The sequence below is a fragment of the Balaenoptera borealis genome, assembly GCF_965194805.1.
Source record: "Balaenoptera borealis genome assembly, chromosome: 5".
Taxonomy (NCBI): Eukaryota; Metazoa; Chordata; class Mammalia; order Artiodactyla; family Balaenopteridae; genus Balaenoptera; species Balaenoptera borealis.
In genome coordinates, this window is record NC_138862.1 from 135,449,461 (window position 1) to 135,472,122 (window position 22,662).

Consider the following 22,662-nt stretch of genomic DNA (forward strand, 5'->3'; position numbering starts at 1 on the left):
CCAAGAAAAAGGAAACAGGGAGGCCAGATAGCAAGGACTGCTTCTGAAACCTTCTTGTATAATGTCTTCAATATGGTGGCAAAGGACCTTTAGGCTCTTGCTTAATCAATAATACATTTCTTTCAGAAATGAGAAAACTAGTAGCCTGAGCAGAGAAATGTTCATCCTGTGACACCCAGGTAATGGGAAGCCAAGTTATCATTTATTTTTTGTGTAAACTTGTATTGCTATCCCTGTAGAAACTTTAACAGCCCAACTTACCCTCTTGTGCATTGGTACACATACTATCTTGCAGAGGCAGGTAAATATCTTTCAGTTTGTTGAAATTACTGACGTGGATAGTATAGTTTTTACTCCCCGCCATAGTCTCCAGTTCTTCTTGTTCGGCCTTTCCTACACCCACTGCATAGATGATGATGCCTTTGGCTCTTAATTTCGAAGCCACGTCACTGAGCTGATTTCGGTCATGGGATACCCCATCTGTGATGATGATCAGCATCTGCTTCACGTTTTGCTTGAGACGGCTGCCATGTTCCTCCATGAACAGGTTGTTTGCATGCTTCAGAGCCCTGGCAGTGAAGGTATTCCCTCCCGTGCCCCTGGGCCTCCTCAGATGCTCAGTGATGGCTGATCTGTTTGAGTACGTATTGAGGTAGAAGAGAACCTCAGGATGATCCGAGTATCTGAGCGCTCCAAACTGAACTCTGTCCGGGCCAACATCCGATTTCTTCACCAAATGGATAGTGACGTTGATCATGCTTTCTTGGTCTTGGGGCAGGATGCTGCCTGAATGGTCCAGCACAAACACAACGTCTAACTGTCTAATACTTTTACAATCTGCAAGGAGAAGAGAGCAGGCATCACAAACTTTCTGCAGTGTGTTCTGCACAGACAGACTAGAAGGGAAGCCAACTACGTTTGCCACGTCCCTCCCACGTGCCAGATACTGCACTTCACTTAGGTACTGTTGCCATTTTAAAGAGAAGGAAGCTGAGGGCTGAGAGATGTACAACTTGCCCACATCATGATTCCAAGGACACTGGCACCCTTATCTATGTAACTCCGTGATCAGATTGGTGCTCCTCATGCCTCCCGACTCTATTCTGCTAAATTTCATCGGGTCGTGCAACACCTTTTGCTAAGCAGGCTTTCAACTGGAAGGGAATGTCAGAAGGTAATTCAATGTAGTATAGTGGTGAGACACAACTAATGTTTGCCAGACTGGCCTGTAGTTTTGAAAGGGTCAGGGGCTCAGTGGATAAACTGGGAGTTTCATCCTGCTCCTTCAGGCTCCAGCTGTCTCCTCATCTTCTAGTAGATAAACTTTCCCATGTGCACCATGCCTCTTTGTATTTATATGTATTCCTTCCCCTGACTTCTCAAATTGGAACCCAGAAAAGCCCACGTAGGGGGAGAGCTAAGTCTCCTGTCACCTCACCCCAGCCCCAAGCCCTCTTCCACGTTAGAAGCCAAGCAACCACTCTGGCTCAGTCTCCAAAGTGTGAGCTTGTTTCCACTCTTTTCCTTCCCTAAGTAACTTAAGCACATGCTTCCCAAAGGTTCACCCTCCACCTGCCTATCTTACCTCCAATCCTTATTTCTGGCAATGAGGCCTCAAAATTTCAAGTCTCATCCACTGTGGATGAGCCCAGGCTATGTCAGAAAAACAAGCCAGTGTGATTTGGTGACTAATCATAACTTGATAAATATTTATGAGTTGACTTGATAAATATTTATGAATTGATCTAATGTATGAGTCAGCTAAAACTTCACCTCATGCTATGGACAGGGTCTCCACAAACATTACATTTCTCAAAATGAAGAAAGGCCAGAAAGAGCCCTTTGGATTTCAAAGGTGGGGCCGTGGCCTTAAGGTAAGCCTTTCTTAGAATGTCTCCACAATCCCAAGAATTTGGGAATCACTGCCATTCTTGGAGGAAGAAAAAAAAATTCCAGTTAAGCTGTTCCAAGAGAAATCTTAGAGCTATTGCCTAAAGCTCAGAGTTTATACTAAGACATCTTATTTGTTAACTTTCTGAAATTTTGAAACACATAATCCTGAAGAACAAAGTCCAGAGGAGGCCTCTGTTGCCAGAGGAACAATATACAATTACTAATGCTTTGGTTTGTTCCCTTAGTTGTATCCAAAACACAGATAACAACAGCACGTGGTAGATTTAATAGCACAGGTGCTGTTAGCCTTACATGTGGATTTATAGCAAGTTCTTACTCGAGTCATTAAAACTGATGGGCTCAAATTGAAGGTTGCTCAATTCAATTTGAAAAGGATTACCGTTTGTCAGATAAAAGTGATGACCCCAAGCAATTGTTTTAAGAAAAGTATCAAATTAAAATTTTCCAAAGGGATAGACACACGAACAGCTGATACATGATACTTAGCTGATAGAGGGTAAGAGAATAATGTGAAGTAATGAAAATATACACTATAACTTTAAAATACAGAGGGTTTTTGTTGGGGGGATACTGTGCTTAGGATATTGGTTTTAATTTAACTAAGAGGAAGATGAATTTGTATTTCTATTTACTGCTTAACAATGGTTATAGGTAGCCAAGAAACAATTTGGGGAATCATTTGGGATTAAAAATTGGCTCTGGAAAATCTAGGTATGCAGGTATTAAAGAGTTGAAAATTTAATATAAAATTCTGAGACCTTCTTGGAATATATTTAAAGTCATCAAAATCAGAGTACATTTTGCCAAATTAGTTGACAAAACTGTTATTCTAGAATATGCCTTGGTATTTTGTATATATGTTCCTGAGGTCATGGGTATTTTAACATAGCATAGATAAGACCAAAATTTAATACCAAAGAAGTCCAGTTGGAGGCCAAGCCCAGTGTCCAAGTCACTGTTCACCCCACTATAAAGTCAACAGCTCACACCCTTGAGTCCTGAAGGATAACAGGGTCACTTACCATGAAGAGCACACACACGGAAGATGAGTTTACTCTCTATTGCCTTTAGATCATCGAAGCTCTCAACTTGGAAGACCAGGCTGCCGTCCCCACTGATCTCCTCCAGCTGAGTTCTATTGGCCCCGTACACCCCCACAGAGAAGATGACCACACCTTTGTCCCGAAGAGCTTTTGCAGGGTCTATCACATCATCTTGGGCTTCTCCATCAGTGATGAGGATGAGAAACTTTTTGACCATTGAACGGCCCCCCTTGGGCTCAGTGAAGTATGGATCCACAAAGGTTAGTGCACTTCCAGTCAAAGTGTTTTTGTTGATGGGAGACATTCTGTCTATTGCATCAGAAATTTCTTTTTGTGTATAGTATTTATCAAGCTGGAATTCTTCCCTATTATAATCACTGAATTGAATGACACCAATTCGGGTTTTGTCTGGGCCAATCTGAACCTTAGCTAACAGGTTTTTCATGAAGGTTTTCATTTTCCCAAAATTTTCGGATCCTATACTGCTAGAACCATCCACCAGAAACATGATATCAACCTTCATGTATTCACATCCTGCATGTAATCAAAAAGACCAGAAATAAGCCAGGTTGGAATTGTCCTCAGAATGTATACAAGACAGTAAAGCAGAAATAAATCCTTTAATCAGAAAACATCAAAAATTAACTCAAGCAAATTCCATTGCATTTGAAATTTTTATCTGCTTCTTTTGTAGAAGCCTGCTGACTAGAACCCTAAATCAGAAATTCACTGCAGATTACCTAAGAAGTTTTAAAGAAGAAATGCAACTTCAAAAGTATATATTCATTCACTCACTTATGCATATATGCATTATGCATTTATTCATAATTATTCATTCATAATTCTTGAAGTTCATGAAATAGAAAGCATCAGGCCATCATTAAGGATGCAATGTGATCAAAAAAGAAAGACAGAGAAAAGTAAGCAATTTTTGGCACTAATATGACTAATATTCCAGGGTTTTATGTATATTCTTGAAACACAAAATTCCAGGTAATCTTTATATAGCATTATTTTCTGGGATAATTCAAAGTGATTTGGGGGGGGTACCTTCAAGATGGCAGAGGAGTAAGACGTGGAGATCACATCCCTCCCCACAAATACAGCAAAAATATATCTACATGTGGAACAACTCCTATCGAATGCTGACAAAAGAAAAAAGAAAAAACAGAGACAAAAGAATAGGGACTGGACCTGCACCTCTGAGAGGGAGCTGTGAGGGAGGAAAAGTTTCCACACACTAGGAAGCCCCTTCACTGGCAGAGACGGGGGGTGGAAGGGGGAAGCTTCAGAGCCATGGAGGAGAGTGCAGCAACAGGGTTGCAGAAGACAAAGAGGAGAGATCTCCTCAAAGAGGATCAGTGCTGACCAGCACTCACCAGCCTGAGAGGGTTGTCTGCTCACCTGCCGGGATGGGTGGGGGATGGGAGCTGAGGTTCTGGCTTCGGAGGTCAGATCCCAGGGAGAGGACTGGGGTTGGCTGCATGAACACAGCCTGAAGGGGGCTAGTGTGCCACAGTTAGCTGGGAGGGAGTCTGGGAAAGAGTCTGGACCTGCCTAAGAGGCAAGAGATAATTGTTTTGGGGTGCACGAGGAGAGGGGATTCCTTCCCTGTCTGCCCACAGAAGGCAGAGTGCCACCTAAATGAGCTCCAGAGATGGGTGGGAGCTGCAGATATCAGCTCGGACCACACAGATGGGCATGAAATGCTAATGCTGCTGCTGCAGCCACCAAGAATCCTGTGTGCAAGCATAGGTCACTATCCACACACCCCCTCCCAAGGAGGCTGTGCAGCCAGCCACTGCCAGGGTCCTGTGACCCAGGGACAACTTCTCTGGGAGAACACATGGCACGCCTCAGGCTGTTTCAATGTCATGGCGGCCTCTGCCACTGCAGGCTCGCCCCGCATTCCAATTATAATTACCGTACCCCTCCCTCCCCCCGGCCTGAATGAGCCAGAGACGTATAATCAGCTGCTGCTTTAACCCTGTCCTGTCTGGGTGGGAACAGATGCCTGAGGGTGACCTACATGTAGAGGTGGGGCCAAAACCAAAGCTGAACCCCAGGAGCTGTGCAAACAAAGAAGACAAAGGGAAATCTCTCCATTCAACATCAGGAGCAGCGGATTACATCCCCAGAATCAACTTCATGCACCCTGCATCTGTGGAATACCTGAATAGGCAATTAATCATCCCAAAATTGAGGCGGTGGACTTTGGGAGCAAATGTAGACTTGGGTTTGCTGTCTGCAACTGACTGGTTTCTGATTTTTATGTTTATCTTAGTATAGTTTTCAGCACTTGTTATCATTGGTGGATTTGTTTATTGGTTTTGTTTCTCTCTTCTTTTTATTATTATTATTTTTTTATTTGAATAATTTTTTAAATTATTAAATTTTTTTTTTCTTTTACTTTTTCTCCCTTTTCTTCTGAGCCATGTGGCTGACAAGGTCTTGGTGCTCCAGCCTGGTGTCAGGCATGAATCACTGAGGTGGGAGAGTCGAGTTCAGGACATCGGACGAGCAGAGACCTCCAGGCCCCACATAATATCAATATGCGAGAGCTCTCCCAGATATCTCCATCTCAATGGTAAGACCCAGTTCCACGCAACAGTCAGCAAGCTCCAGTGCTGGATGCCCCATGCCAAACAACTAGCAAGACAGGAACACAACTCCACCCATTAGAAGAGTCTGCCTAAAATCATACTAAGTTCACAGACACCTAAAAACACACCACCGGCTGCAGCCATGATGACCAGAAAGACAGGATCCAGCCCCACCCACCAGAAGACTGGCACCAGTTCCCTCCACCAGGAAGCCTACACAAGCCACTGAACCAACCTCACCCACTGGGGACAGACACCAAAAACAACAGGAACTATGAACCTGCAGCCTGTGAAAAGGAGATGCCAAACACAGGAAGTTAAACAAAACGAGAAGACAGACAAAAATGCAGCAGATGAAGGAGCAAGGTAAAAATCCACCAGACCAAACAAATGAAGAGGAAATAGGCAATCTACCTGAAAAAGAATTCAGAGTAATGATAGTAAAGATGATCCAAAATCTTAGAAATACAAGGGAGAAAATACAAGAAACGTTTAAGAAGGACCTAGAAGAACTAAAGAGCAAACAAACAACGATGAACAATGTAATGAATGAAAGTAAAAATTCTCTACAAAGAATCAGTAGCAGAATAACTGAGGCAGAAGAATGGATAAGTGACCTGGAAGATAAAATAGTGGAAATAACTACTGCAGAGCAGAATAAAGAAAGAATAATGAAAAGAATTGAGGACAGTCTCAGAGATCTCTGGGACAACATTAAATGCACCAACATTTGAATTACAGTGGTCTCAGAAGAAGAGGAGGAAAAGAAAGGGTCTGAGAAGATACTTGAAGAGATTATACTTGAAAACTTCACTAATATGGGAAAGGAAATAATCAGTCAAGTTCAGGAAGCACAAAGAGTCCCATACAGGATAAATCCAAGGAGAAACATGCCAAGACACATATTAAGCAAACTATCAAAAATTAAATACAAAGAACAAATATTAAAAACAGCAAGGGAAAAGCAACAAATAACATACAAGGGAATCCCCATAAGGTTACAGCTGATCTTTCAGCAGAAACTCTGTAAGCCAGAAGGGAGTAGCAGGACATATTTAAAATGATGAGAGCAAAAAACTACAACAAAGATTGCTCTACCCAGCAAGGATCTCATTCAGATTCGAACAGAGAAAATAAAACCTTTAGAGACAAGCAAAAGTTAAGAGAATTCAGTACCACCAAACCAGCTAAACAGCAAATGCTAAAGGAACTTCTGTAGGCAGGAAACACAAGGGAAAGAAAAGACCTAGAAAAACAAACCCAAAACATTAAGAAAATGGTAATAGGAACATACATAATGATAATTACCTTACATGTAAATGGATTAAATGCTCCAACCAAAAGACATACACTGGCTGAATGGAAACCAAAACAAGACCCATATATATGCTGTCTACAAAAGACCCACTTCAGACCTAGGGACACATACAGACTGAAAGTGAGGGGATGGAAAAAGATATTCCATGCAAATGGAAATCAAAAGAAAGCTGGAGCAGCATACTCATAGCAGACAAAATAGACTTTAAAATAACGACTACTACAAGAGACAAAGAAGGACACTACATAATGATCAAGGGATCAATCCAAAAAGAAGATATAACAGTTATAAATATTTATACACCCAACATAGGACAACCTCAATACATAAGGCAAATGCTAACAGCCATAAACGAGAAAATTGACAGTAACAAAATAATAGTGGGAGACTTACCCCACTTTCACCAATGGGCAGATAATCCAAAATGAAAATAAATAAGAAAACACAAGCTTTAAATGACACATTTAACAAATGTACTTAATTGATATTTATAGGACATTCCATCCAAAAACAACAGAATACACTTTCTTCTCAAGTGCTCATGTAACATTCTCCAGGATAGATCAGGTCTTGCATCACAAATCAAGCCCTGGTAAATTTAAGAAAATCGAAGTCATATCAAGTATCTTTTCTGACCACAACTCTACGAGACTAGCTATCAGTTACAGGAAAAAAGATGTAAAAAAACGAACACATGGAGGATAAACAATACGTTACTAAATAACCAAAGGATCACTGAGGAAATCAAGGAGGAAATCGAAAAATACCGAAAAACAAATGACAATGGAAACAGGACAATCCAAAACCTATAGGATACAGCGAAAGCAGTTCTAAGAGGGAAGTTTATAAGAACAGAATCTTGCCTCAAGGAACAAAAAAAAATCTCAAATAAACAACCTAAGCTTATGCCTAAAGCAATTAGAGAAAGAAGAACAAAAAAACCCCAAAGTTAGCAGAAGGAAATAAATCATAAAGATCAGATCAGAAATAATTGAAAAAGAAATGAAGGAAACAATAGCAAAGATCAATACAACTAAAAGCTGGTTCTTTGAGAAGATAAACAAAATTGATAAACCATTAGCCAGACTCATCAAGAAAAAAAGGGAGAAGAGTCAAATCAACAGAATTAGAAATGAAAAAGGAGAAGAAACAACTGACACTGCAGAAATACAAAGGATCATGAGAGATTGCTACAAGCAACTATATGCCAATAAAATGGACAACCTGGAAGAAACGGACAAATTCTTAGAAAAGCAAAACCTTCTGAGACTGAACCAGGAAGAAATAGAAAATATGAACAACCAATCACAAGCACTGAAATTGAAACTGTGATTAAAAATCTTCCAAGAAACAAAAGCCCAGGACCAGATGGCTTCAGAGGCGAATTCTGTCAAACATTTAAAAAAGAGTTAACACCCGTCCTAATCAAACTCTTCCAAAATATAACAGAGGGAGGAACACTTCCAAACTCTTTCTGTGAGGCCACCATCACCCTGATACCAAAACCAGATAAAGATGTCACAAAAAAAAAAAATCTACAGGCCAATATCACTGATGAACATACATGCAAAAATCCTCAACAAAATACTAGCAAGCAAAATCAAACAGTACATTAAAAGGATCATACACCATGATCAAGTGGTGCTTATCCCAGGAATGCAAGGATTCTTCAGTATACACAAATCAATAAATGTGATAAACAATATTAACAAATTGAAGGATAAAAACCATATGATAATTTCAGTAGATGCAGAAAAAGCTTTTGACAAAATTCAACAACCATTTATGATAGAAACCCTCCAGAAAGTAGGCCTAGAGGGAACCTACCTCAACATAATAAAGGCCATATATGCCAAACCCACAGCCAACAACATTCTCAATGGTGAAAAACTGAAACCATTTCCACTAAGATCAGGAATAAGACAAGGTTGCCCACTCTCACCACTATTATTCAACATAGTTTTGGAAGTTTTAGCCACAGCAATCAGAGAAGAAAAAGAAATAAAAAGAATCCAAATCAGAAACGAAGAAGGAAAGCTGTCACTGTTTGCAGATGACATGATACTATACATAGAGAATCCTAAAGATGCTACCAGAAAACTAGTAGAGCTAATCAATGAATTTGGTAAAGTAGCAGGATACAGAATGAATGCACAGAAATCTCTTGCCTTCCTATACACTAACAATGAAAAATCAGAAAGAGAAAGTAAGGAAACACTCCCATTTACCTTTGCAACAAAAAGAATAATATACCTAGGAATAAATCTACCTAAGGAGTCAAAAGACCTGTATGCAGAAAACTATAAGACACTGATGAAAGAAATCAAAGACGATACAAACAGATGGAGAGATATACCATGTTCTTGGATTGGAAGAATCAACATTGTGAAAATGACTCTACTACCCAAAGTAATCTACAGATTCAATGCAATCCCTATCAAACTCCTAGTGGCATTTTTCACAGAACTAGACAAAAAATTTCACAATTTGTATGAAGATACGAAAGACCCAAATAACAAAAGCAATTCTGAGAAAGAAAAACGGAGCTGGAGGAATCAGACTTCCTGACTTCAAACTATATTACAAAGCTACAGTAATCAAGACAGTATGGTACTGACACAAAAACAGAAATATAGATCAATGGAACAGGATAGAAAGCCCAGAGATAAACCTCCACACATATGGTCACCTTATCTTTGATAAAGGAGGCAAGAATATACAATGGAGAAAAGATAGCCTCTTTAATAAGTGGTGTTGCGAAAACTGGACAGCTACATATAAAAGAATGAAATTAGAACACTCCCTAACACCATACACAAAAATAAACTCAAAATGGATTAAAGACCTATATGTAAGGCCAGACACTACAAAACTCTTAGAGGAAAACATAGGCAGAACACTCTATGACATAAATCACAGCAAGATCCTTTTTGACCCAGCTCCTAGAGAAATGGAAATAAAAACAAAAATAAACAAATGGGACCTAATGAAACTTAAAAGCTTCCGCACAGCAAAAGAAACCATAAACAAGACGAAAAGACAACCCTCAGAATAGGAGAATATATTTGCAAATGAAGCAACTGACAAAGGATTAATCTCCAAAATTTACAAGCAGCTCATGCATCTCCATTTCAGAAAAAACAAACAACCCAATCCAAAAATGGGCAGAAGACCTAAATAGACATTTCTCCAAAGGAGATATACAGATTGCCAACAAACACATGAAAGGATGCTCAACATCACTAATCATTAGAGAAATGCAAATCAAAACTGCAATGAGGTATCACCTCACACTGGTTAGAACGGGCATCATCAGAAAATCCACAAACAATAAATGCTGGAGAGGGTGTGGAGAAAAGGGGACCCCATTGCACTGTTGGTGGGAATGTAAATTGATACAGCCACTATAGAGAAGAGTATGGAGGTTCCTTAAAAAAACTAAAAATAGAACTACCATACGACCCAGCAATCCCACTACTGGGCATATACCCTGAGCAAACCATAATCCAAAGAGAGTCATGTACCACAATGTTCACTGCAGCTCTATTTATGATAGTCAGGACATGGAAGCAACCTAAGTGCCCATCGACAGATGAATGGATAAAGAAGAAGTGGCACATATATACAATGGAATATTACTCAGCCATAAAAAGAAACGAAATTGAGTTTTTTGTAGTGCGGTGGATGGACCTAGAGTCTGTCATACAGAATGAAGTAAGTCAGAAAGAGAGCAACAAATACTGTATGCTAGCACATATATATGGAATCTAAAAAAAAAAAAAAAGTTTCTGACTAACCTAGGGGCAGGACAGGACTAAACATGTAGACGTTGAGAATGGACTTGAGGACGTGGGGAGGGGGAAGGGTAAGCTGGGAAGAAGTGAAAGAGTAGCATTGACATATATATATTTACTACCAAATGTAAAATAGATAACTAATGGGAAGCAGCTGCCTAGCACAGGGAGATCAGCTCAGTGTTTTTTGACCAGTTAAAGGGGTGGGTTCATGAGCATGGGAGGGAGATGCAAGAGGGAGGGGATATGGGGATATACATATACATAGAGCTGATTCACTTTGTTATACAGCAGAAACTAACCCAACATTGTAAAGCAATTATACTCCAATAAAGATGTTTAAATAAAATAAAGTGATTTGATAAACACTACAAATCAATATTAGAAATTTGGGTGAAAAACTTTTACTAGAGATAATAAGTACATTAGTAAGCACATATCCATTCAACATGGACTGTTCTTTTATTTATACATAAAATTTGTAGATACCCTACTGACTGGAAGTGGACATTTATATGCATATATATGTATCTCTACATATATACACGCATAGAAGACCAATTTCTATAAGCCATAAAAAAGTGTTATTAATTCATGGTGCAGGAGTTGTGTGTGTATATATATACATATATATGTACCATAGTATATATTTATATTACATATTCTATATATAGTATAAATATATTTTCTTTAGCATGTATCTCCTTAGTCTTAACCCTTTTGTCTATCTGTTTTCACTGCCATTCTTTTACCAGCCCCTCTCTCAATATTCACAGAATCTATTCCATAGTATTTGAAAATGTATCATCATTTTCAAATGATGATACATTTGAAAACGATGATACAGTATCAGCCATAGAAGAATTAAAAGATGCCATCTGTTTTTTAATAACTTGTATAAGGCTCACCAGAGGGTATTAAAACCATCATTTGAGATCAAAATGCCCTGGAGCCATTTTGAAAGTTGTAAATAGGGAAGTTCCTGAAGACGTTTGTGGCCTTGGCAAAGCCCCAGCTCTGCGAAGTGTGGAAGGCTCTCTTCCATGAACACATGTCAAAAGAGGAGACTTTTACCTGTGGTTCAGTATTCACAGGACCTACCTCCTCATCTCTATTTGTGATGCAAGCTGATTCTTGCCATCTACCATCTCCCACTCTTCCATGTCAATAAAAGAGTTTCAACTAGGCAGATGGTCGCCCAGGTAAAGACTATATTTCCCAGGCTTCCTTGAAGCTAGATGTGGCCCTGTGACTAAGTTCTTGCTAGTAGATATTAGCAGGACTGATTTGGCCACTTCTGGGTCTTAACAATAAAACAATTGAGCATGGTGGGCTCCCCTGGCCCTATCTCCCTTTCCACAAATGCAGGATGATGAGGACTGGAGCTCCATTTGACCTAGAGATGGGTGCTATGTGTTGAGCATGGACCAGCCTCTTTGCTAGAACTGGACTGCTTACCCTGGACTATTGCACAAAAGAGAAACAATATTCTATGTTATGTAGTTTAGGGTCTTTTTGCTAGAACCACTTAACTTGCCCCTGAACCAATACACAGTGTCACTCCATCCACATGTGCTCTGAGACCAGTCAGTGGTTTCCAGGCCCTCCAGCATAGGGTCCTTAGTTTTCCTGCCTCTCTATTCACCATATTATGGCTCATTTCCTTGTCCACAGTTTGTCTCCTCCCTCAGGTGTGCCAGGGTTTTGGCACCTGAACTGCAACTACCTGATCAACAAAAAACGTATTGTCTTTCTTCAGATTGGTCCATGACTTTCTCCCTTGAGAAGACCTGAAGTACAATCTATTTTAGGTTTCCTGAAACTCTTTTACTTTCCTTGGCATCAACTCCAGGAAACGTCAGGGAACCTGTACTCTTACACTCATTCTAAGACATCCTGAAGACTCTACTCTACTACTGTCCATGACAGGAAGAAAAAAATCAATAAAGTTGTGATTTAGGATTTTGCTGTTAATGCTACTTATTTGCTGGTTTAGTTTTCTTTGGATTTTAGTGACTCCAAAAAAATTCTAACACATTTTCACTTTTGTAAGTTCAAGTAAGTGAGAATTCTTTTCCCTTCCACATCAGTGAACACCTTGACCAACTTTTAAAATAGCCACATTTTATGTAGCACTTACCATGGGCTAAGCCCTCTTCTAAGTGCCCTGCATGCATTAGTACCTTTAAGCTTCACAATAAGCCTACACATATGGGACAAAGGCAGGTAGACAGTAAGTAACCCATTCAAGGTCCACAGCCAATAATTGATAAATCTGGGTTGTGAACTTTGATGCTTTGACTCCATCATCCTTTATCTTAATCAGTAAGTAACATGACTCTTGGCAGACAATATTTTCAGGTGCTAATACTCACAGTTAGCACACACCACCTTCAATTAGTAAGTGGCTATTATTATTTTTTAAAATTTTATTGAAGTATAGTTGATTAATAATGTCATGTTAGTTTCAGGTGTACAGCACAGTGATTCAGATATGTATATATATATAATTTTTCAGATTCTTTTCCCTTATAGGTTATTACAAAATATTGAGTACAGTCCCCTGTGCTATACAGTAGTAGGTTCTTGTTGTTTATTTTATATATAGTAGTGTGTATGTGTTAAACCTAACCTCCTAAATTATCCCTCCCCCCCTTTTCCCCTTGGTAACCATAAGTTTGTTTTCTATGTCTGTGGGTCTATTTCTGTTTTGTAAATAAGTTCATTTGTATCTTTTTTTTAGATAAGTGGCTATTACTAATAAGAGAAATAACAATCAGGTGCAGGAATTTGCACACTGTTCTTCCTTACTTCTGTTACTTAATTTTTAGTCAGAACAAAAATGCAGATACGTGTTTCTGTTATAAATAAAAATAAGCAAGGGTTACATATGTCCTAGGTATGCATTCATAATAGAGAAATAATGGTTGGTGTTTATTATGCTAAACCTATACGGATACTCTGATGTAGGTATTATCCTCATTTTCTAGACAAGGAAGTTCAAGGTTCAAGCAGTGAAGTGAGTTGAACCCTAATCTACTTAAAGCCAGAGCCCATTTTCTTTCCACTGTCCTCATCTGCCTGAATTAGTGTGTACACACACACACACACACTATAAAGTTTCTTATCCTCCACAGCAGTGGGCTTTGTCAGAGCAACGACATTCTTAGCAACCTTCACACTTATGGCTTTCGAGATGGCCTTAGGGCAGCTGTCTATAGAGGGATTCTCCAACCTTGGCAATTGGCTTAAAGTGAGGGGTTGAATCCCTCCACAGTTATACAGGAAGTTAGCAAAATGTGAGCCAGACAACTGGTCACGTCATTCCTTGTTTCGGCCTATTAGTCCGCCTGAAGCAACCAACGAAGTACAGAGAATAAAACCTTTTTCTTTTGCTTACCTTTCTCAGTGCAGATGCTGCGAACAACTTCATTTTTGATGCTTTTTAAAGAATCAAAGTTCTGTCCAAAGTTAACCCTTTCCTCTGCCCCAGCAATTTGTTGCAGTTGTGTTCTGTTAGCCTCACCAATGCCGACCACGTGGATGGTGATGTGTTCAGCCCTTAGTCTCTCAGCAGGTTCCAGGACACCATCCATGGACATCCCATCAGTCAACACAATGAGGTAACAGGGTACCTCGTTCATCCTCTGCTTCCTTCCCTTCCTTATTAGTGGCAGAATGAAATCCAGGGCTGCCCCAGTAAGAGTGTTGCCTCCAAGTTGCTTGATGTTAGAAACAGCCTTTCTCAATGCCACATCATTAGTATAGTCATTGATATCAAATTCCACTTCCTTCTCGTGGGAATACTGCACAGCTCCAACTCGGACTTTGTCTGGGCCGATGCTAAACATCTCTATCACCGCCAACATAAATTCCTTGATTTGCTCAAAGTGTTTATTCTGAATGCTGCTTGAGCCATCAATGAGGAAATAGAGATCAGCCTCTTTTGTATCTACACAGCCTGCAGAAAAATGGAAAGCAGAAATTGCATTCTCTGTTAACTATAGAGAATCTGGAGAGAACATTGCAGGAGGGTTTGGAGAGGAGGATGAGGACACTTCAGGTTTGCACGGAGCCTGGACACTTCGCTGCACACATTCATACCCATTTTCTCTGAAATTTACCACAACCTTCTGAGGAAATTGAAACTGAATGAGGCCTAGTGGTTTGCCTGAGGTCACACAGCCAGTGAATTACAGAGTAAGGACGAGATTCCCAAGTCTCCAGGTTTTTAGTTAAAATCATTTTTCTGGTATTGACACCTGGCTTTTTCGTTTATGCCTTATCATTTCCTGAGAAATGGGATGGGATAAATGACTTTCTGTTCTTACGTCCCCAATAACCTCTTTTGCCCAGAGCAACTAGAATAATGTATTTAAAACTAGAAACAGATCATATTACTCTTCTGCTTAAATGATTGATCATTGTATTTAGAATTTAAAAATAAAAAATCAGCCTGATCTTTCCCCCTTCTTTTCTCTCTGACCCTATTTCCAGCAATTCTTCATCTTCCTCACTGTGTTCCAGCGACACTGGGCTTCTCCTGTACTCTAAATGTGCCCCAGGGCTTTTGCACCTGCCCTCTTTCCTGGAATATTCTTCCCCCAAAATCTTCATGGCTGGTTCCTTCTTACCTCCTGGACATGCCAATTCAAATGTCCGTTCTTTAGAAGGGCTTCCCTTCCAGCTAAAGCACATCAATCATTGTCTATTCTATTAACCTGTCTATTTTCCTTATGATGCCCATTACTTTCTGAAATTACCTATTCATTTGTTCATGAACACAGCCTGTCTCCTGTCACAGAATGTCAGCTCCATGAGGGCGAGACATTGCCTAGTTTTCTGCTTCTGCCCGGTAGACCTGCTATATCACAGGATTTCAACAGAAAATTGTAAATAAAGGAGCTCTCAATGTTCCTTCCTTTGTTGAACAGCTTCTCTGAAAAAGTGCTTTAACTTTCCTAATAGTCCATTTACAACTCTATTTAGCCATTATTGAAATTGGGTAGAAGGAAAAGCATACCTTTAAAATTTAGTTATGTGCACAATTACCTGGTTGAGTATGTGAAAAGGTCTTTAAAATACAGGACAATTTAGTCATTTCAGAAATATTTTCTTTCTTGATAGCTTGTTGGCAATATATGGCTATTGACACTACTTCAGGCTATGAGGAGTTGGTCCTTAAGAAATCAGAAATACTGGAAATAAGTTTGACTCTGAGAATTAAACTATGAAACCTACATATAAAGTATTAGGGCAGGGACTACCCTGGTGGCACAGTGGTTAAGAATCCGCCTGTCAATGCAGGGGACACGGGTTCGAGCCCTGGTCCGGGAAGATCCCACATGCGGCTAAGCAACTAAGCCCGTGCACCACAACTACTGAGCCTGCACTCTAGAGCTCACGAGCCACAATTACTGAAGCCTGTGCACCTAGAGCCCATGCTCCGCAGCAAGAGAAGCCACTGCAATGAGAAGCTCATGCACCGCAACGAAGAGTAGCCCTCGCTCCCTGCAACTAGAGAAAGCCCGCGTGCAGCAACGAAGACCCAACACAGCCAAAAATAAATAAATAAATTTATTTTTAAAAAAAAGTATTAGGGCAAAGGTAAGCAGTTATCTGCAAAAGACAGGGGTGATGCCAGGCCACAAAAACTTGACAGCAACCAGAATGAATTGTCTTATATATGTAATAAAGAAGAATGGTGGTCAGTAATGAGGAAGAGAAAAATTCGAATCCGGGGGTAACAATGGCAATACCCATCCAACCCTGCCTGGAGCTATGAGTCACATGTTGCTATTAAAATGTGAACTTAAACTGATTAAAATTAAATAAAATTTAAAAGTCAGCTCCTCAGTTGCAAAAGCCACATTTCAGGTGCTTAACAGTCCCATGTGTCTAGTAGCTATTATATTGGACAGTGTAATTACAGAATATATCCATCTAAAAAGTTAAAGTGGACAGGGTTGAAGAGAAATGTGTCTCCTGGCACAAGGCCTCACCTGCACAGTTATACAGAGAGATAGACAGAGATGTAGATCTATATATTTGATTTTAAAATAGTCATTCCCCTGATTAAATACCACTAGACATTTCAGTCATAAAACTAACTCCCTTGCTCTGATTCCACATCCTCCAGCAGTCTTTTGATTACAGTTTAGCTTCTGACTTGTCTATATGTCTACAGGGAGAGACTATGTTGCTCAGAGGACATGAATGTCTAGGTCCCTGGGCACTAATAGTTCCATTTCAGAGATAATCGTCAATCTTTTTTTATGCATTGCCTCTTGGTTTGGTTAATGTGAGTCTTTCCTTGCTTTAATGAAGTTCTATTTAATAAATTGAATACCTAGTGGTGCCGAAGGTGGTGGATACAGCAGAGACTAAGTCAGTAGAGATTGATTCTCTGTGTCTGACCATTCTGAAACTACAAAGCTGGCCACCCTACTGTAGACCATGACAAATTCACTGAGGTAGTGGTTCTCAGATATTGCTAGCGTGAGTTTGTTGGGGACCTTTCTAAAACCCAGGTGGCCTAGGCCCTACTCGCAGAGACTGAGTCATTGGGTTGGGCCACTGAATTATTAACAAGCTCCTCAGGAAGTCCTGATAAATTTACAGCAAACACTTTTGGTGCTCTGCCTGTATCCCCTCAAATCCTTTACCATTTCTGTGTAACCAGTTCCCAGCACTTTCATTCCAATAGCTAGCACCTGTGTCTGTGGGTGGGTAGGCTGCTCTCGGGTTGTTGAAACCCTTTTTGCTTGGTATTAAGCCAGAGGTGTCTGGAAATGTACATTCCCTTCTGTGTGCTGGAATATAAATTCTCCAGTTACATTGCCCCTTGACTAGGACAAATCTAAAGTTTAACCCACACTGTCTCTCGAATGGTCCTGTGGAATTGACCCTCCACGGGACTTTGCTTATCATCCTGTCCTTCCTGGTCCCATATCCTCCCTTCTCTACCACTCTCCAGTTTTTCCTGGGTATATTTTTAATATATCAGTTTTACATGAATCCTTATCTGACATCTACATCTGAGGAACTCAATCTAAGTCAGGTACCAGTATTACAGAACCACTGAATTAATAAGAAGCCACCTACTGAGGCCTTATGGAAGATAAGGATGGCCCTTGTCCTAGCCTTGGTCCCATATCTTCCCATTTAGAAATTCTGTAATGACAATAATATTTTTTTGTCTCATAATTTCAAACTCTCTGAGAGAGACCACGTTACAAATCCCTCCTATGCCCTAAAAGTTGCTACTAGACCAAGGCAGCTGCCACTCTGAGAGACTCTTTTCTGTATCACTCAGGAGGTAATAGGGGACTGGTTTCTTGCTGCTGCCTTGTAATGTATATATGCAAGAGGAAATCAAGGGCTGGCCCAGGATTGCATCCTTAAACTTTCAATTGACTAATCTGAATTTAAAATTAGCCTTTAACATCATTGGAGGATTCTTTTCCATGTGAGTGCTGCCAAATTTGAGTTCCAATTGTTTGGAAGCACTTTATCTGCAGGGAAATGTCAGCAGATATCTCAGAGTTAGATAAACTCGAAGTAACATCAAGTATCTTTTGGCAGTATGTCCTGGCATCTTTGAAAAGAACTTGGTAAAACTATAGCAGATTTGGTTGTGTATAAAGATATAAGTACAATGATGATCCCTGCAAGACTTTTATAAGAGCGAAACATTGGCAATGACCTCTATATCCAACAATTTAGGATATGTTAAACAAATTATGTTATATCCATAGGATGGAATATTATTCCCAACCTAAAAAGAATATTGCCAAAAAATATTTAAGGAGATGGACAAAAGTTCATGTTATAAGGTTGATAGAAAAGTGAGTAAGGCATATCATACTGGCTATCCCCAATATCCATTCTCTTTTCTACACTAATTTAGTCCCCAATATTTGCCTAGGTACTTGGCTGCCCCAAGTAAAGACTACATTTTCTAGCTCTCATTTTTACAATGAAGAGTGACATGTGACTAAGTTCTGGCCAATAGGATGTAAGCAAAGATGGCGAGTGTAATTCCTGGGAATATCCTTGAAGAAAAAGAGGGGGAAGCCTGCCTTTTTCTTCTCTTTTATAATTCTTGTTGCTGGATGTGAATGTAATGCCAGGAGCAGTTATCTTGGATTATGATGCTGGGAATAGAGACCACAAAGAGCAGAAAAATAACTTAGAAAGAGACAGAATCCCTGACACTGTGTTGTACTACCCAGCTCTTTATACCTACCTTATGACTTATTTGTGAAACAGAAAGAAAAGATAGTTTTATCCTATTGAAATCATTGTTATTTTTTCTTTTGTTAGTCACACTCAGAGGTAATTGTAACTGATACAAGTTACCTAACAGTGTGTTCCTGCATTGTCCAATATGACAGCCACCAGCATGTAGCTATTAAAATAAAAATTAAATTAAATTAAATTTAAAACACAGTTCTTAAGTTCCATTATCCTCATTCCAAGTGCTCAATAGCCATGATTGGCTAGTGGCCTCCTTATTGAACAGTGAAGATAAAGAACATTTCTATCATTACAGAAAATTCTGTTTGACAGCACTGATACACATAATGTTACATCGGTTTTTTAAAAATGTGTATGCATGTGTTTGTGTGTACATGAGTGTAGAGACAGAGAAGAGACTAAAAGATAAGAGAAATAAAGGATTAGAATGGCTTTATCTGAAAGAAGATCACAGGTGATTTTATTTTCTTCTTTATGTTCATCAACACTATCAAACTATTTTATAATTAACATTTTTTATATTTTATTGAGGTATGATTTACATGCTTAAAACTTTCATCCACTGCAATCATTCAATGATTTTTAGGAAATTCATAAAGTTGTGCAACCATCACCAAAATCTAGTTTTAGAACATTTTCATAACTCCTAAAGTTCCCTTACCCAATTAAAACAAGTCTTCACTCCTGCCTCAGCCCTAGACAACTGCTCATATTATTTTTATACTATGAAAATGATTTTTTAAGACATACCAGTTTTATCAAGTTCCATTTGTTCAGCATGAGTTGAAATTTGGGACCATATTTCATTCTGGAGCTTTTTCAAGAAGTTCTTACTGTAAATTTCCAAGTCTGCATAGGACTTCATCATGGAGATGGTCTGTCCCGGAGGGTAAGACACTATTTCTTCTAACTGGGTCTTGTTGGCCCCTTGGATGCCCATGGCAAACACAGTTACATCCTCCAGCCGGAGATTCAGTGCAGCCTCACGCACCTTGTCATCTGATGGTCTGTCAGTGACCAGGACTGCAATCTGGGGCACTCCCTGTGCCCTTCTGCTGCCACTTGATGCTGAGAAGCCTTCTTTCCTCATCTTCTCAATGGCAGCACCAGCATTGGATTTCCCAGCCTGCAGAGAAAGCTTCTGGATTTGCTTCTGAAATTCGGATTGGGTTGTGCTTGAGCTCAGAAGAGAAAAAATCTGAACTCTGTCACTGTAACTCATAAGACCAAGCCGCAGGCAGTTGTCTTTCACATCCATGGAGAAGGTGATATTCTTCAGGAAGTTCTGCAGGTTCCTTAGATTCTGTTTGGTCCCAACAGACTCATCCACCAGGAACATGAGGTCGGCAAGTGAATCTTTCTGACAGGCCCTGGGGAAAGGGACTATGGAGAGAGAAAAAGTAGGAATGTTAGTACAAACCCCTGGCCCAGAGTGAGAAAGGCACTGTACAGATTGTCAGAAGGCATTAGTGAAAATAGAGGCAGTCATGATGGATGTAGTTAGCATTTTTTTTAGTGAACAAAAGATAAAAATTCTCAGCAAAATTTACATTAGCCATTGACTTCAGAGGATTTGCAACGCTCTTCCCTCTATCTGAAGAATACTTCTTACGATTTTCCTACCACATCCCATCAGCATGTTCTTGATGAGCACCATCACCACCAGTATGACTACCACCACCACTACTACCACCAACAACAACCATCTCCACCACCACCACCATCCTCACCACTACCACCTCTACTTCTACCTCCACTACTACTTCCACCTGTACCACCTCTACCACCACCTCCACCACCACCATGGTCTTCATGACCACCATCACCACCAGTATGACTACCACCATCACCTCCACCACCACCACCACCCCCTCTACCACCACTACCCCTCATCTTCAGCAACTCCACCACCTGAACTTCCAACACTATCACCACCACCACCTCCAAGTCCACCACTACCAGTATGAACCACCACCACAATCACCACCACCATTTTCAAATGCTGAAATATAGGCATAAATTAGTAGAAATATACCTGACCTCAGGGAGCTCACACTCTATGGGGAGGACAGATAAATAAATTATGCTATTTCAGACCATAATAAATGCTAACAAGGAAATAAAATAGGTGACTCAATTGAGTTACCCTATGTTGGGGATGTGGGATGAGAACTCACTGATCTGAGCCATAAAAAGTCAGGGAAGACCTCTCTGAAAGGATTACATTTGGGTTGAGATAGATGAAGAGAAAGATTGAACTACACATTGTGTGAAAGGAAGAAGAATTCTGGCAGAAAGAAAAGCAAGAAATAGAAACAAGCAAGAAAGCCAGAGTAGCCGGAGCCAGTGAGTGAGGGGAACAATGATGGATGAGGTCAGAGGGAGGCAGGGCCCAATCATATGGGGCTCAGATGATCTTATTTAAATCTTTTAAATATCACCCTAGTTCCTGAGGGGAGGTAACGAATTCATTAAAATTCATTAAAAAACAATTGCCCTAGTCCAGGAAAGAGATAATGGTTCCTGGACAAGAATAAAGCAGGTAAGACAGAACAAAAAGAGTCGTTTTGATACATGAATTAGAGATAGAACAGAGAGGACTTGATGATAAATTAGATATGAGTATTGGGAGACAAAAAGGAAGTGGTGAAAACTCCTGGGTTTTTGGCCTGAACAACTGAGTGGATATTGGTGGTATCTTTTTCCAAGATAGGGGAGGTAGTGGGAAGAACAGGTTGGAGGGAGAAGTCAAGAGCTCCATTTCAGACATGCTAAGTTTGGGATACTATTGAAGATGCCAGATAAGCTGTTGGTTGTATAAATCTGGAATCCACAGGCGAGTATACCACATTCACAGAATGCCCACTCCAGGAACAGGTGGAGGAGCCACAACTGTGGGGGGTGTAGCCAAGAGATAAGCTCAGTCTTGCCAAGAACTATCCACAGGATTGTGAGCTCTAGAAGCCAGAAGGCATGTCTTACCTATCTCTAACTCTCCAGTACCTGGTGCCTGGTGGGAGCTCAGAAATATTTGTGGAATTATAATAATTCTCATAAATCTACCAATGTACTCTGAACCTCACATAGTTGGCTAAAACAAACTTACAGCATGGCCCACTCAGCTCAGTATTTATTTGCAAAGAGCTATTACTATTAATGACAGTAAACTGCCAAACTCCATACAAGTCATCTCACCCATATCGTAAGGTAGATACTATTATCCTCACTTTATAGGTAAGGAAACTGAAGCTCAGAGGTTAAGTAACTTACTCAAGGTCTTTAGCAGCCAAGCCAGTGTTTGAACCCAGACTCCAAAGCCCTTACTCTTAACCTCTAAAGGCAAGGATAGGGTCTTGACAAACAAAACCTTGTTGTACTGTATACTGCTGTGAAATAAATTAGGAGGAGTGAGAGAAACACAGATCAGTACACAAAGCTTTCTAAGAAGGTGGTAAAGTCCTATGGTCTTGGAGAGCTCAGGCTACCTACAGGGTTGTAAGATCTCCAAGGTCCACAGGGTGAAGGGTCACAGGAAAGTTTTTTTCTCTGGGAAGAGAAGCACATGTGCTGTAAGAACTTGCTATTTCACCCAAGGCAGGAAGAGTGAGGGATGGGACGAGTGGAGGTAAAAGTACTCCCTGATGCTTCAGGGGCAGCGCTAACTGTGACAGAGCCTTCTAGATACTTACCCAAACCCATTTCCTCTTCTTGCTCATAGGGCTAGACCTGAT

The 22,662-nt window shown here is 40.1% G+C and overlaps 1 protein-coding gene across 1 annotated transcript in view; it reads right to left on the reverse strand.

Annotated features, from left to right (window-relative positions):
* Positions 1-22,662, reverse strand: part of COL6A5 (collagen type VI alpha 5 chain) — a 118,020-nt gene that overhangs the window by 90,297 nt on the left and 5,061 nt on the right. Inside the window, exons 3-6 of the mRNA XM_082392852.1 lie at positions 19,682-20,314; positions 14,073-14,633; positions 2,937-3,491; positions 262-837 (exon numbers count right to left, since the gene is read on the reverse strand). Of these exons, the coding sequence (XP_082248978.1) occupies positions 262-837; positions 2,937-3,491; positions 14,073-14,633; positions 19,682-20,314 (2,325 nt within the window). The remainder of the gene's footprint in view (positions 1-261; positions 838-2,936; positions 3,492-14,072; positions 14,634-19,681; positions 20,315-22,662) is intronic.